The sequence below is a fragment of the Phacochoerus africanus genome, chromosome 13 (assembly GCF_016906955.1).
Source record: "Phacochoerus africanus isolate WHEZ1 chromosome 13, ROS_Pafr_v1, whole genome shotgun sequence".
Taxonomy (NCBI): Eukaryota; Metazoa; Chordata; class Mammalia; order Artiodactyla; family Suidae; genus Phacochoerus; species Phacochoerus africanus.
In genome coordinates this window covers 20,901,820-20,918,477 of record NC_062556.1, presented here as the reverse complement: position 1 = coordinate 20,918,477, position 16,658 = coordinate 20,901,820, and the positions used below count along the sequence as shown (strand labels likewise).

At 47.4% G+C, this 16,658-nt stretch overlaps 1 protein-coding gene across 8 annotated transcripts in view; it reads right to left on the bottom strand.

The window, feature by feature from the left end:
- The window catches only part of RUBCNL (rubicon like autophagy enhancer), a 41,581-nt gene that overhangs the window by 11,925 nt on the left and 12,998 nt on the right, over positions 1–16,658 (bottom strand). For 5 of the 8 annotated variants that reach the window (XM_047755963.1, XM_047755959.1, XM_047755960.1 and 2 more), the window contains exons 2-9: positions 14,430–15,053; positions 10,416–10,498; positions 9,545–9,755; positions 6,394–6,495; positions 5,898–5,958; positions 4,925–5,057; positions 2,917–3,062; positions 304–368 (exon numbers count right to left, since the gene is read on the bottom strand). In XM_047755963.1, coding sequence (XP_047611919.1) covers positions 304–368; positions 2,917–3,062; positions 4,925–5,057; positions 5,898–5,958; positions 6,394–6,495; positions 9,545–9,755; positions 10,416–10,498; positions 14,430–14,964 — 1,336 coding nt within the window. In that variant the 5' untranslated portion in view covers positions 14,965–15,053. Of the gene's footprint in view, positions 1–303; positions 369–2,916; positions 3,063–4,924; positions 5,058–5,897; positions 5,959–6,393; positions 6,496–9,544; positions 9,756–10,415; positions 10,499–10,905; positions 11,162–14,429; positions 15,054–16,658 lie in introns of those variants that run through there. The other 3 variants (XM_047755966.1, XM_047755964.1, XM_047755965.1) reach the window with 3 other exon arrangements.

Genomic DNA, 16,658 nt, shown 5'->3' with positions numbered 1-16,658 from the left:
ACCACAAATGCAAATCCCAGAGACAGGGGTGGGCCTGCCACCTTCAAGGACCAGCAAGGGAAGTCATGTAGCAACATGCCCGATGGGGAGAGAACCAGGAGATGCATCTGAGAGGCAATGGGCCAGGCACATAGCCTCGGAGGTCACGGTGGCCTCTCTACGAAGGAGAGGCCAGTGTCCTGAAGCTCCTATAATAACAACTTCTCATCAAAAACCCCTCTTACAAAAACAGCGTACTGCCCTGCCCGACTCTGTTTTTCCGGTCATCGCGTAACAAGCAGAGACCCCATTATCCACACTTACTGGGTTCGATGGGAGTTCCACAGCCAGCACAGAAAAAATTTTGGGCTGCTACCACGAGATCCCTCCTGAGAACAGAAAATGAGAAGAGTTTAACATTTTAGAAAAAGCCATGGAGCACGTTTGAATGACTGGAAAATAAACTGACATCGTGAGACTTTTCTTGACAGGGTGGCTTGGTTTTATCATTTTTCATTTGGGAAAGAAATACAATTATTTATTATTTAATAGTTTCTCAGTTGAAACCTCTGGGACTTTTTTTTTTTTTTTTTGGCTGCACCTACAGCATGCAGAAGTTCCTGGGCCAGGGATCAAACCCATGCCACAGCAGTGACAATGCTGGACTCTTAACCCACTGAGCCTCCAGGGAGATCTGAAATTTTGGGTCTGTTTAAAAGCCCCTGCTACCACCAAAGCAGAAGTCAGGTGCACAGGTACCTATTCCACTAACGGGTCTTTAGAGACTTTGTGTGTGTGTGTGTGTGTGTGTGTGCTTTTTAGAGTCACACCTGCAGCATATGTAGTTTCCCAGGCTAGGGGTCAAATCAGAGCTGTAGCTGCTGGTCTATGCCACAGCCACAGCAACGAAGGATCCAAGTTGCATCTGTGACCAACACCACAGCTCCCGGCAGCACCGGATCCTTAACCCACTGAGCAAGGCCAGGGATCGAACCCAAGTCCTCATGGATATCAGTTGGGTTCGTTACTGCTGCACCACGTTGGGACCTCCTTCAGAGACTTCTTACTCGACATCCACAGGCTTCTCTCTCTAGAGAGAACTATAGGCACATAATGCATGGGAGAAAGTTCAGGGGGACGAGACACCAAGAGCTAATGTATTTGGGGAGTTTACAAATGGATCCGCAGAAATTTAGAGGAATAAGAGATAACAGAAGGCAATGCTCACGAATGTTTTTGGTGAGATTGCCTATTGAAGTGTTTTCTATTGAACTGTTAGTGTCACAATACCACATGGGATTTGGAAATATGGAGAAAGTTATAAAATCTTTTTACAGTTTAGGATCATCAAAAAGAGCCAAGGTAAACACAGGCGGAACCTTTGGGTGTGCCTTAGGACCCCGGAAAATCCCAGAGGCAAGACTTCCCAGCCAAGGAAAGGAATGCCTCAGAAGGCCTGTAGAGGGCACGCTTCAGCCCACGCAGCCCCAGAGACCTTCCTGCAGGTCTCGCCAAAGAAAAAAATACAGCTTCTGCAAGGTTACCTCCACCGGGCACAGGCCATGACCCTCACCAGTCCCTTCATAACTCTGCAGTGTGCACGCTGTAGTAAATACCAACCAAAAGGAATGGAAAAACTGAACTTGGTCAAAATGTCCCTTTGTCTATGTCATAGACTCTCAGAAAAAATACATTAATTTACTACTTTAAATTATTATATGTATACTTATATGTAATATATAATACATTTGTTTCCTTTTTTTTAGCTGGTTTTTTTATAGGATTTTGTTACTTCTTAGAGAACAAAGATTTTTATTTGCATCCTATTACATTTCTTAAGTACAGACGTTCTCAGAATTTAATTTTCCTTTAAAAAATTTATTCACTGGGGTTTCCACCTTGGTGCAGTGGGTTAAAGGACCCGTGCTGCCACAGCTGCACGTAGGCTGCAGATGCTGCTTGAATTCAGTCCCCGGCCTGGGAGTTCCCATATGCTGTGGGTGTGGCCGTACAAATAAAGAAATTTTATTCGCTGATTTTTAACTTCACATGGCACTGGAAAATAGAGGGCTCTAGTCTTAAAATGATTGTATGCAATTTTTAAGGTTCAATGGTAGTCACTTATTAGGAGCCAATTTAATTTTCAATTGTTATGCAATGTTCATAATGCAGGACACAGAGTTAAATTCTCCAACTGTCAAAACGAAACTTACAGAGCCTAAAAGCCCATGATGAACGTGGTGCCAAGACAGCTAACTCAGGAAAAATGCGCCCAACTTTCCTTTTCCTGAAACAGATTTTCCTTTGTCCCTCGGTGTATTATTTTTTGCCTCCACCCATTTCCACAGAGTCAGGTAGGAGCCATCACAACTTGATTTGTTTTTTTCTTTTTGGCTTTTTACCACCACGGCTGGGCATATAGAAGCTTCCAAGCTAGGGGGTGAATCGGAGCTGCAGGTGCGGAAGCAGTGTGGGATCCCAGATGCATCTGCAGAACTGCACCTGAAGCTTGTGGCAATGCCAGATCCTTAATCCACTGAGCGAGGCCAGGGATCAAACCCGAATCCTCAAGGATGCTAGTTGGGTTCTGTGTGTGTGTGTATCTTTTGTCTCTCTAGGGCCGCACCCATGGCATATGGAGGATCCCGGGCTAGGGGTCGAATAGGAGCTACAGCTGCCGGCCTACACCGCAGCAATGCAGAATCCAAGCCTCACATGAGACCCACACCACAGCTCTCGAGTACACCAGATCCTTAACCCACTGAGCGAGGCCAGGGATCAACCTCGAGTCCTCATGGATACTAGTCAGGCTCGTTAACCATTGAGCCATTATAGGAACTCCACTAGTTGGGTTCTTAACCCACTGAGCCACAACAGGAACTCCCATCACAACTTGTTTTAACTGGGTTGGGGGTCCAGGCAGCAACTCAGACTTACTTGAGTGGTGGATGAACATTAAATATGATTTGAAACCTGGGGGGCGCCCAGTCTCCAGTCCCTCTGATCCTTGACTTCAGTTTAATTTCCTGTACCACCTCCAAACTGGATTCAAAGTCTTCCCGGACTCGCTCTTCATTTACAACCTGCATAAATAACGCAGAAGAGGATTCAGGAGCCACTGAAACAAGCATCTTTCAGGAACGGAAACAAAAAGAACATTCAAATGTGTTTCCAACATTAAAATTTACCTTGAAAAATGAAAACAGCTTCCAACTGGACTCAAGGACCTGGCAAGAGCCACCCCTGTATCTAAACCCGTCTGCAGGAGAATTGCTTAAAACCTCACCCCGCTGAGATCACTTTGCTTAGTATTTTTAGTAGTTATTTTGCTTTCAGACTTTAAATTACTGTAAGTAGGTCAGTATGACCTGGAATGCTTTCCTGCACAGCAGAAGCTTTACCCGGCTTAGTCAAGAGGCTGACAGATGGAGCTGATCAGAATCCCCTGTGGTCAGACTTCCCCAGAAACTACCCTCCGCAGACTGCAGAGGCTCCCCCTCTGAACCTTTTGACTTCCTCCTTAGCATTTAACATCCCAACTTCTCAAATTAGCATCTATGCCCCAGTTTGGCCGCTTGTAAGCCTTATTTACCAGGAAGATTAAGATTAACCCTCCCCTTGGAGTTCCTGTTGTGGCGCAGTGGTTAACGAATCCAACTAGGAACCATGAGGTCGGGGGTTTGATCCCTGCCCTTGCTCAGTGGGTTAACCACCCCTCGTTGCCGTGAGCTGTGGTGTATGCCGGCAGCTACAGCTCCAATTTGATCCCTAGCCTGGGAACCTCCATGTGTCGCGGGAGCAGCCCTAGAAAAGGCAAAAAGACAAAAAAAAAAAAAAAGATGAACCCTCCCCCAAACACACAGAGCTAACTAAACACAAACACATGTTATCCAACCACGCCGAATCGCTCTGCTCATGAAACATACCACGCGTCTCCCCGCCGCTGTTCTCCAGCTGCCCTTTGCCAAGAGGGCCCTTTCACACGTTCCTGCCTGCAGTCCTGCCTGGCCTGACTTAGTTCCGAGATCTCCAATCAGCCCTTCCAAGTTCCCCCGATGAAGTGGAACACTGCCTCCCCACACTTGCAGAGTGCTTTTCTCCTACTTCCATTTTAGCCCCTGGCACAGGGCAGTGCGTTCTACCAGGGAACCAGCCTGGACATGCTTTTTCTTTTCTTTCCCTTTTTTTTAGGGCTATACCTGCCGCATATGGAAGTTCCCAGGCTAGGGTTCAAATCAGAGCCACAGCTTGTGGCAACGTCAGATGCTTAACCACTGAGCGAGGCCAGGGATCGAACCCATATCCTCATGGACACTATGTCAGGTTTTTAAGCCGCTGAGCCACAGTGGAAACTCCCAGCCTGGACTTTCAAAGGAAGTAGCCTGGGACTCACCACTCTACCACTGACCAGCCTGGCTGAGGGTCTAGAACTAACACTCTCAAATTAAAATCACAATAGCACTTCCCTAATAGGAGACTGATGAGGATTAAAACATAAATTGCTGAGCACTCAATAAACATCAGGCTGGAGTTCCCGTCGTGGTGCAGTGGTTAACGACTCCGACTAGGAACCATGAGGTTGCGGGTTCAGTCCCTGGCCTTGCTCAGTGGGTTAAGGATCCGGCGTTGCCGTGAGCTGTGGTGTAGGTTGCAGACGCGGCTCTGATCCCGCGTTGCTGTGGCTCTGGCGTAGGCCGGTGGCTACAGCTCCGATTCGACCCCTGGCCTGGGAACCTCCATATGCCTCGGGAGCGGCCCAAGAAATGGCAAAAAGACCAAAAATAAATAAATAAATAAATAAATAAATAAATATCAGGCTTATCAGTTCACATCTCCCCCAACACCCAGCAACCTTCAAACAAACACATAAAGGTTTGATGGGAACAGCAGGCAAAATGAGAATTCAGGAACTTTCAATTCAAGGTCAACTTATGTTGCTACTTACTATGGAGCCAGCTGCATTCAGGGAGCTAGCCAGCTGATAACGATCTCCCAACAGCATCCAGCACCTTCGGAATCCTCGGTATAACTCTTTGGCTATTAGCTCAGCAGAACTGAAGTCTGGCTCATAAGTGACACTGAGAGATAGAGATGGAGAAAATGGGCAACTCTGCTCCTGAGGTGTGTGTTGAGGGTCTTCTGCTTCAGGTTGTCAACCGTCCTCCCCTCTCCAGGCACCAGAGGGGGCGTCACATAAGAGACCGAGCATCGGCGTTCCCGTCGTGGCGCAGTGGTTAACAAATCCGACAGGAACCATGAGGTTGCGGGTTCGATCCCTGGCCTTGCTCAGTGGGTTAAGGATCCGGCGTTGCCGTGAGCTGTGGTGTAGGTTGCAGATGCGGCTCGGATCTGGCGTTGCTGTGGCTCTGGCGTAGGCTGGTGGCTACAGCTCCGATTCAACCCCTAGCCTGGGAACTTCCATATGTCGCGGGTGTGGCCCTAGAAAAGGCAAAAAGACCAAAAAAAAAAGAGAGAGAGAGAGAGACCGAGCATCAACCACCCGCCGAGGGTTATCTTAACGCAATTCCGCCATGCTCAACAGAGCAGCTTGTATCTATGGAGGGGACTGAGGCGGAAAGGGGTGGTGAAAAGAGCACTTTAGAGTCAGGAGACCTGAGTTCAAGTCCTACCCCTGCTATTTAACAGCATGGTGTCCTGAGGCACACCCCGTCTGAACCTCAGTTTCTACATCTGTAACATGGGATGAAAAAAAATCTCACCCAGCCTAACCATGAAGATTAAGTGAGAATGCATACAACATTTCTTTTAAACAGTTAAAAACCACTGTAGGAACTTTAATGGTGATTTCTAAGCAGTGATCCCTGTTACTGGAACCGGTGGAATAAGCTCCAAGTGGCCCGTGAGGTCAGAGGTGCTGGCCCTGGGGACGGTGCATGGTGACCATGGAAGACAGATACCTCTTAGAGGAGCTGCAGGAACACCCACAGGTCTCCGTGGTATTGCTAAACTCTCCAAGTTCTGTGGGGAAACCAAAGAAAAAGTAGTGAGGTCCTTTAGTCTGTTTCACTTAATACAGTCGATTTTATAAGAATGCAAAAATAGCGCCCTGCGTCGCAGAAAGGACCAGTTATTCAGCATCTCCATGCTTCCTGTTCTTTGTTTCTATTATGAGATGACAGCTAATGCCTAGAGACGGGATGTCCAAATATGCCCATCGGAAGTTTCATCAAAGTGTAACTGAGGGACCAAACAGCTAACCCGCTTTTGCATTCAAGTCTACGAGAGGTTACTATCAAGCCATCTTATTTGTTTTATATTGGGGACATAATCTGACCTTGGGAGGAGTCTCTCTGAATGCCGCTGCGATGTGGCTCTGTGTGTGTGTGGTGTGTGTGTGTGTGTGTGTGTGGTGGGGAGGTACTTGGTCACAGTCCATGAATTTCCAAATCTTACCTACGATAACAAAATCATCCAAGTCACATTTGCAGGACTCTTTCATCACATCACAGTAAGTAGCTGCTTCAACCACTGGGCTGACCTGTAACACAGCACAACCTAGAGAAAAGAAAGGACGGGGCTTTCACCAACAAGGAGTAAAAGAATAACCGCCCGACCTGCAACAGCCAACTAAACAATTTGAAACTGGGGGATGCAAGCGCTAAGAGTCCCTTTCGAAGAATTCAGACATTCAGCTGCAAGAATTAAAACGTGCAGGGGGCTATTTTTGTGCTGTTCTTACATTCGAATGATTAAATGAACCAGACGGCTGAGTCACAGTCATAGTCTGTCTACCTCTATGTAAGTGTGAAAACTTCTAAAATACAAAGAATTAAAGAGGAGGGAAAACAATCTTTTTTTTTTTTTCCACACAGTGAAGCAACGTTGACACAAATATTGCATTAGGTTAAAATGTTCCCCCTAAAATCATATCCACCCAGAACCTATCCCTGTGACTTGGAAACGGGGTCTTTGCAGAGATAATCAATGTTAGAGCAGAAAATCAATGAAGAGGCAAGAGGCTGGAGCCCCGAGATTTCAAGGCAATTCTATTGACCAACAGATTGGCCAGGAGCTCTGAGAGAGAACCCAGGCTCCCTGGCGCTTAGGGAGCATTAGCTATATAGGAAAGGGGGTTGTTGCTATTTTGAGCACGGGGTTGTTCTTTGGGCTAAGTCAGTATTCAAGGGGGGAGGGGCAGCAATCTCCTTAGGAGTGTGGGTGACGGTTTTGGGTAGGGGGTAGGGAGATGTTGCAAAGAAACATCCCATGACGAGTGAGGGTTTAACTGGTCTCCAAGGCCAGTTATTAACTGGTCTCCAAGGCCATTCCTGGGGGAGGGATCGGCCGTCTAGATTGTAAGTCTGGTGAGAGTTTTGGTGGCGCCTAGCAAGTCAGGTCCCATTCCCCACCAAAGAATCAAGTTAAGCTGAGGTCACACGGGACCAGGGGGAGCCCTAAATCCAATGTGACACTGTCATAAAAAGAGGAAGGTTTGGACACAGACACACACAGAGAGAAAGAACACTATGTGCAGATGGAGACAGAGATCGGAGGATGTGTCTACGAGCCAAAGAGCATCAAGGATGGCCGGCAACCGCCAGAAGTCAGGAGGGGGCATGGACCTGGTTCTCCTTCTGAGCCTCCAGAAGGAACCAACCCTTCCTGGCTGGGGACTGGCCACCACGACACGACGGTGAGAGGATCAACCTCTGTTGTCTTTTTTTTTTTTTCTTTTTAGGGCCGCACCCTCGGCACACAGAGGTTCCCAGGCTAGGGGTCGAATCGGAGCTGCAGCCGCCGGCCTACACCACAGCCACAGCAATGCCAGATCCGAGCCGTGTCTGCGACCCACACCACAGCTCATGGCAATGCCGGATCCTTAACCCACTGAGCAGGGCTAGGGATCGAACCCGCAACCTCATGGTTCCTAGTCGGATTCGTTTCCGCTGCACCACGACGGGAATGCCGACTTCTGTTGTCTTAAGCCACCCAGTTTGTGGTAATTTGTGAACGGAGTCCTAGGAAACTCACACAAGTATGTTCATGCTTTTCAATCCCTAATACCAGTCTGGGGAATTATCCTAAGAATATCATCAAACAGAGAAAAAAAATGCAAAAGAGGAAGTGATCACAAGGGCGCTCTCTGAAGTCCATTTAAAAGGTGAAAATATTGAAAGCCGTGATTTTGCAAACCACGCTGTTACCTCAAGAAATACCGTCACTGAAGAATGTGAGAACTGAAGCAACATGGAAAACTGGGTATGAACGACTGTTCATATAAAATAATCACATTATGAATGTAATTACATCAATCTGTGTCTATAATTACTTTGAAAATGTATTTACTTGAATAAACAGGAGATACACAGCGCAGTGAACTGTTGCTCGGGACAGTATTCTAGCCCGCAGCTGACACGGAGGTTATACGAATGGGCTTCAGAGTGGACTTGCTGAGGTTTAAAACCACCCTGGACCATTCCAGCTCGGGGACAATCAATTCTCAACTTTGGTTTCCTCGTGGCTTAAATGAGGGCGATTTCAACCCCTCCGTGATACTTTTGATCACAATTAGCAGTGACATACAATTTACCTGGCAACCTCATACAGGCACAAAAATCTGTTTCACTGATAAAGTTCCAGGAAGCAGTGCTCACCCTGTGGGAGGTGCATGCTGATCCTATCTGGCTTAGGGGGGTTTTTTGTTTGCTTTTCAATGCTCTCTGGATCAACCTGCAACTCTATAAGTTGCCCTACCTCATGGACCATAACTATCACAAGACAGATACTTGCTAAAAGATAAATATTTCATCTGTGTGGTAGAAATATTTTAAATATTTTAATATAAATAGAACAAAAATAATGTAAAATATTTAGTTTACAATTTCATTGAACATAATCATATTTTTCAAAATTCCCCCCCCCCCCACATTTCAGCTAAAACATGAGCTTCTATTCAATCATTCGACAAAAAAAAAATTTTCTTTTTTTGTCTTTTTTGGCCAGGCCTGCGGCATATGGAAATTCCCGAAGCAAGGGATCGAATCCAAGCCATGGCTGTGACCTACACCACAGCTGCGGCCATGCTGGATCCTTAACCCACGCTGCTCTGCTCGGGATCGAACCTGAGCTGCCACAGAGACGATGCCGGATCCTTAACCTGTTGTGCCACAGTAGGAACCCCTCATCAAATATTTATAAAATAGCTATTTCCAGGCAAGCTTATTCTACCAAATGCAAATATAACTAAGACCAATTCTCATCCACCTGGAGTTCCCATTGTGGCACAGTGAAAACGAATCTGACTAGGAACCATGAGGTAGTGGGTTCGATCCCTGGCCTCGATCAGTGGGTTAAGGATTCTACGTTGCCATGAGCTGTGGTGTAGGTTGCAGATGTGGCTCAGATCCCATGTTGTTGTGGCTGTAGTGTAGTCTGGCGGCTAGAGCTCCAATTTGACCCCTAGCCTGAGAATTCCGTAAACCGTGGATGCGGCCCTAAAAAGACAAAAAAAAAAAAAAAGAAGAAGCAGCAGCAGCAGCAGCTTTAGACAAAGGGTTTTCCCGAGGAGATGGATGTGGAGAAGACAGCATAAAGCCCCACTCGCCTTCATATCCACTGTCGGATGAAGTAGAAGACCCAGATTCCTGCTTTATGTTGCTAAAAAAGGTCACTTCAGAGTCCACCTGATCGTTCCCAAGTGACCTGCTGGCCTCTCGGACACTCCAGGTCTCTGTATGCTGCTGACTCAGAATATTACATTTCATTTTCTCAATGACTGATATAATCATATCTGCAACATAAAAGTGGGCATTTTCCTGCAGAAAAAAAGGATCAGTTAAAATACTCACAAGCATGATCACCTTTTTCTTTTTTCCACTGAGGGTGTATTAAATTGAAAAATCAAGAAGCTGTATGTAAGTGGAGTAAATGCATAGAAATATAAACGTGCATTTAACGGAGTCATCATAGGACATTACATGAAGTGTAGCCCATATCTTCCAGAGGTATAAGACTTAACCGACTGACACCAAAAGATAACCCAAGTTGAATTTCTCTCTTTCTCTCTCTTTTTAGGGCCACACCTGCAGCATATGGAAGTTCCCAGGCTAGGGGTTGAATGGGAGCTTGAAACTTGTGGCAATACCAGATCCTTAACCCACTGAGTGAGGCCAGGGATCGAACCGGCATCCTAAAGGCTATTAGTTGGGTTCTTAACCCACTGAGCCACATGGGGAACTCCCAAAGGTGAATTTCTTGTGATATAAAACCCAAGACTGGTGGTTCCCCAATGTAGACATCACCAATCAATTGTGGAAAATGTAACTGCTGGGTACAGACACTACTAATCAAATGCTGAAATGAAACTTCTTTGCCATGCCTCATCCAACCAAGTTTCCAGACTGCAATCAGGACAGCACTCTCGAAGGGATTACCACTCTTAGTGGTTTTAAAAAGAAAAAAGAAGATATATTCACCTTTTCTACATCGACAGGGAGCACGAATGCCTCCGGGGAGAAGGAATTCAAAAGAACGGTTCTTCCGCTGACTTGAACAGCACCTGCCCATAAAGAAAGTTATTAAAAATGAAGAAAAAAGAAGTTCAAAGGTTATCTAAGAAATCAGCCCTAGGGAATGGCTTTTAAATGTTAAAATGCTTTGAAAAATAGCACAGGAGTTCCCATCATGGCTCAGCAGTAACAAACCTGACTAGTATCCATGAGGATGAAGGTTCCATCCTTGGCTCAGTGGGTAAAGGAGCTTAAGGCATTGCCATGAGCTGTGGTGTACGTCACAGATGAGGCTCAGATCCCGAGTGGCCGTGGCTGGGGTGCAGGCCAGCAGCTGCAGCTCCCTTTCAACCCCCAGCCTGGGAACTTCCATATGCTGCAGATGCTGCCGTAAAAAGACAAAAAATGAAATTAAATTAAAAAGTAGCACAATTCTAGAATAATTAGGATGACATACAAAGAAAGACCTTTCTGATGCTGGTAGGCCTGGCAGATGGCAGAGAGTCATTCTTTCTCCAAGAAGCTACCAGAGCAACTTGGGAGGAATCCTCAGAGAAGGCAGGTGAGAACCGCTCCTCCTCACGAAGGAGACCCATGAGGCAGAAAGAGAAGAGCATCACGGAAACTACGAAAGGAGACGGAGGGCGGGGGGGGAAAAAAACAGCCTGGATGCAGGGTCATGAGAAAGAGATCATTCCCTCAACTCACTGTAACTGACCCCAAACTTCCTGTTTACCGGAACAAAAATCTAGCTGAAACAATTCAGCACCGCTTCTCTAAAATGATCCTCCTCCAGTCAAAAATGAGAAGAAACTGCAGAGGTTATAATCGGATGACTCATCCATTCTGCACCCTATTAAGCCACTCCATTCCTGGCAGTCAAAGCCACGGGGGGGGGGGGGGGGGGGAACAAAACAAAAAAACGAGGTCTGTCATGTGATCTCTCATTGCAGCCCTGAGGCAGCACTTTGCCACAAGAGCCAAGCTGAGCTGTAAGCACTGTTGTCTCAACCTGATGCATTAGAAGAAAATGCCACAGAGGTCTGGATGGTTTTAAACCCTCAGGGCAACAGAGAGGCAAGCAGGATCCTTCCAACCCCTTGGCTCAACTTCCAGAATTCCATTGTTCCATGGCAAACTCGGGACCTCCTAGCTTCAGAAGCCACCTGGGGGCAGGTGGCGGGGGGGGGGGGGGGGGGGGGGAATGTGTTCTGAAAAGGACTGGGTAGTGAATGTGGGAGGGTCTGGGGGCCACACAGGGTCCACTGCAACTGCAATTCAGTCTTGCCACTGTCTCCAAAAAGCAGTTCTACTGAAAACAAACACAACTTGATGCGTAAAATCGGGAGTCTGGCCGGATTTGGCAGCAGGTCATAGTTTGGGGACCCTGAGGATAGAGGAAAAAGCACAGGGAAGACTTAGACAGTGGATTCCGGTTCCCTGATGATTATCTTATTAGGAAACTAAAGGACAGAAGGAATGTGAAGGCGCTTTGCAGATCCTGTGCAAACAAAAGGGCTGTGGAATTGTTTCTCACAACCTCAGGAAACGCTGACGGGCTCCAGTGGTGTCTTTCCCTCCCAAGTAACCTAAGACAGGAAAACTCGGCTGCTGCCATAGGAGAGGCAGCAGATCCAGGAAAATTCCAGGGCTTGTGGCAAATGCCAGTTCTCCCCTTGCCTGCCCCCACCAAAGAAAGAAAGGGCCAGATCACTCAGGACTTCTTCATCTTAATTCCACGGAATGAATCTCTCTATCAAGTTCAAGAATAACTCTCAAAGGACAGAGTGGTGGATAAAAGTACTTAGAGAGACGGGTGAGGGGGTGTGTCACCGTTTTGGACAAAGGAGCTGGGGCATCTGTGTTCTGGGAGGAAGACAAAGCTACAGGATCATTTTTTCTTTTTTGGCATTTTTTTTTTCCCATATGCACCTGCAGCATATGGAGGTTCCCAGGTTAGGGGTCGAATCCGAGCTGCAGCTGCCGGCCTGCACCACGGCCACAGCAACGCCAGATCCAAGTCGTGTCTGTGATCTGTGCTGCAGCTCATGGCAATGCCAGATCCTTCACCCACTGAGCAGGGCCAGGGATCAGACCTGAGTCCTCACGGATACTAGGCAGGTTCGTTTCCACTGAGCCACAATGGGAACTTCTACAGGATCATTTTAAACTGCAGAACCACTTCCTGTAGAGGGACACAAAAAGTGATTCGGGGCAGGAGTACACTAGGCCCTAAAGATCATGTTCCATCACCTTCTAACATGTCATGGTGCCAATCCATAGGAAAGAAGGCTTCCACTGGCGTGTCTTCCTTACCCTTCCCAGAGACAATTTGGTAGGAGACTAAGCTCTCACTTGGTAACCACGAAATCTGCAAGTCACTCTTTTCCTGAGAACTATCGGGCGGGTTGTTGAACAAAAAGAAAAAAGACCTGCAATCGGACCCTGCCATTTTGCTCAAACTTGGTTCTCATCTCAAAATAAGCCCCTGAAAGACTGCCCCCACTCTGCTCTCTTCTTGAGCTATAAGTAGTATGTTAAAGAGTGTCACCATCTTTGACTTTGCAGAAGATTCCAGTAAAACAAACAAATCTTCTATTTTAGGAAAGGGGGAGGAGGGTTCCTATTAGCGAGAAATAAATCACACACGTGCATGTGCACAGGCGGGCAGCTTTTAAAATTTTTAAATTTCTTTAAAATGTTTTGAAAGAAAAAATATCTTTGACTTTTTGAACTAGGGTTCCAACAGAAATACAAATTAATGCAAAGTGTAAATATAACATAGTGAATTTTTTTTTCGTTTTCGGGCTGCAGCTGCGGGACACGGAAGTTCCCAGGCTAGAGGTCAAATCAGAGCTACAGCTGCCAGCCTAGGCCACAGCCACAGCAACACGGGATCCAAGCGATCAAAGCCGCATCTGTGTCCTACAGCACAGCTCATGGCAACGCCAGATCCCCAACCCACTGAGCAAGGCCAGCGATCAAACCCGAATCCTCATGGATACTAGTAGGATTCGTTTCTGCTGTGCCACAACAAGATCTCCCAACATAATATCTCACAATAAATGAAGCATGCCACACTTATAACAATGAGACTTGTTAATTCATTGTCTCTGGTGTGGATTATCTCATTTTAGGAAGTTTAGTATTTTAGGAATATGTGCTTGACCTCAAGGAAGTGGGAGCCCTAGTTTTAAGAGAAAAAGGTTTTGTCCAGTTTAGAGGAGCTGTGGTTGCTATTTTTTTTTTTGTCTTTTGTCTTTTGTTGTTGTTGTTGTTGTTGCTATTTCTTGGGCCGCTCCCGCGGCATATGGAGGTTCCCAGGCTAGGGGTCGAATCGGAGCTGTAGCCACCAGCCTACGCCAGAGCCACAGCAACTCGGGATCAGAGCCGCGTCTGCAACCTACACCACAGCTCACGGCAACGCCGGATCGTTAACCCACTGAGCAAGGGCAGGGACTGAACCCGCAACCTCATGGTTCCTAGTCGGATTCGTTAACCACTGCGCCACGACGGGAACTCCTGGTTGCTATTTTTAAACCTTACTATTTTTCTAGCCACCCTCTGTCCAAGTAAGTCTAATGCGTGAGTTCCTCTCCCATGTCACCGCTGGCGTCACACAGAGCCTGCTCTGTCTGGACCACCTTCCAACACCACACTGAAGCCAGAGCATTCCTGGTGCTCTAGCTGGCAGAGTTTTAATGAGCTGGAAGCTCCTGAGGGCACACACCATTCCAAGACGGGAGGTGACACTGCCTATCAACCAAGTTGAGCTAAGGTGACATTCCCCTGCAGTCCAAGGAGAAGGGAAATCCTTGATTCCAGCCACTGGGGCCAGCCAGGCGGCTGGGCTGAAGACAATATGAACTGAGCTGGTGCCCTGGCTTGTGGGCAAAGTGGTAACGAGGGAGCTTTTCCTGTACAAGGAGCACTTGGCTTCAGACCAAGGCAAGGCGAGCATGAGAACAGACAGGAAGTTACCTGCATCAGCGGAAGCTGTGGGCTGCGAGGGGTTGAGAAAAGCACTATCCGCCTCCCGACCTGGGGAGGTGGCCGCAATCTTGGAGTTTGTGAACAGAGACGTCAGGGAACAGTGTCCTGGGAGCACGGCCGGCTCTTCCGTGGAGGTGGGAGAGAAGGCACTGCTCTTTTCAGCTGAGCCTGGGGCAGGGGGGCTGCCCGTGGAGTCTGCAATATCCTTGGACAATGAGGTCTCCGCCACGGAGCCCCCAAGACACAGCGCCGAAGGGCTCAAGGGAGAGGCAGCATCCCCCGCATCGTGCCTCTCACTGTCCCCCCCTGCTGGCCCCTGGGGGGTCAGGTCCTGCAGCTCTTGCTGCACACACTGGGGGTTAATCCAGGCAGCTCTGTGCCTTGTGAACCTGACATCTGATTGGCAAGGGGGACGGTCAGTGTCCAGGAGGCTGGGCAAACCATCGATGTCACCAGGGTCATCGCCGACCGCTTCCCAGAGAGCCACAGGAGAGTCCTGCCGGGCTGCAGACTGTGACACCATCTCCCAGGCTCCGGCCTGGTGTAAATTCCTTTGTACGGCTGGGTTAGGGCCTTGAACTCCCCACGTGGCCAGCTGGAGGGCTGCGGAGCCTATCATTGGAGAAAAAGGACTCGATCATATTTTGAACTACAAATTCTTTTGAGGAAGCAAAGAACCAAGAAATAAAGTTTGGACTTCACCCTACACAACACAGCAACTTCCACTTGGATTTAAATATAAAGAAATGAATAAATAAATTGGTCAGAAAACTAGCAGCAAACAGGAGTTCCCGTCATGGCGCAGCGGTTAACGAATCTGACCAACATCCATGAGGTTGAGGGTTCGATCCCTGGCCTCCCTCAGTGGGTTAAGGATCTGGCATTGCCATGAGCTGTGGTGTAGGTTGGCGGCTGTAGCTCCAATTACATCCCTAGCCTGGGAACCTCCATATGCCAGGGATGCGGCCCTTAAAAAAAAAAAAAAGCGAAAGAAAGAAAAGGAAAAAAAAAAAACCTATCAGCAAACACAAGGGATATGACACTGGGATAAGAAACAGGTTTCAAAGCATAAAAATAATTCTTTTTATATAAAGATAAAGTCGTATAAGGACATTGCTGATAAAACAGGTAAAAATGTAAAACATCCGTGCAGTATGTCAGTAAAATCAAGTATCAAACCCCAAATGGGAATACCATCTGGAAGCAGAGACACATTGCCATAGCTTCTTATTTTTATTTAGTTTGTGTTTGTATTTCAACAAAGTAGACAAGTGGCGTGTGAAACTGAGAACAACCAATAGCTGGAAAACCTTTGTCTTGTAGAACTTTACTGGAGCTTCTAATCCTTAGAATAGCAATTTCCATTTATGATTAGCTTGTAATGGCTAATCACACATTGAATAGCTTGTGACGGCTCAGGAACACACTGCGGACCTAGACTCTGTAAAACAGCCCTCACTCGTTTCGGCTCCGCTTTTCACTTTAATCAATTAGGTAATGATTAACATGTTGAGAGCAACACAAATGAGAAGCACTCTCACCCCTGCAATCCCAGGCCAGCACATGTGTCTTTCTCCCACCATCCTTTACATTGTGAAGTTCAAAGCAACCTTCAACAGCAGAAGCAAGGTCAGCAAGGGGAAGGCCTGGGGGTAGAGGCATCGGCTTCGGTGCTGAGCCTGGAGGGAGGGTGGAGCCCACAGCAACACTGCCTTCAGCCGGAGACTGTGGGCCCCCGAAAGTGCCAGGGCTTTAAATACCATCACGTATGTAGGTGGCTCCCATGTGCATCTCTAGTCATTTTATTTTATTGCTTTTTAGGGCTGCACTTGCGGCATATGAAAGCTCCCAGGCTAGAGGTCAAATTAGAGCTGCAGCTGCCAGCCTACACCACAGCCACAGCAACTCAGGATCCGAGCCTTGGCTGTGACCTACACCACAGCTCACGGCAATGCCAGATCCTTAACCCACTGAGCGAGGCCAGGATGGAACCTGTGTCCTCATGGATACTAGCTGGGTTCTTAACTTGCTGAGCTACAATGGGAACTCCCCAGAGACATCTTTTATAAACCTCAATCAGATGCCATTCCCCTAAACAAACCCTGCCCCTCTTGAAAGCATCTCATCAAATCTGGAACCAAATCCAACATCCTTTCCTGGTCTATCCAAAGTCCTTATCTGGTCCTTCAGGCGGGATCCTGTCCTGGATTCAGGCAG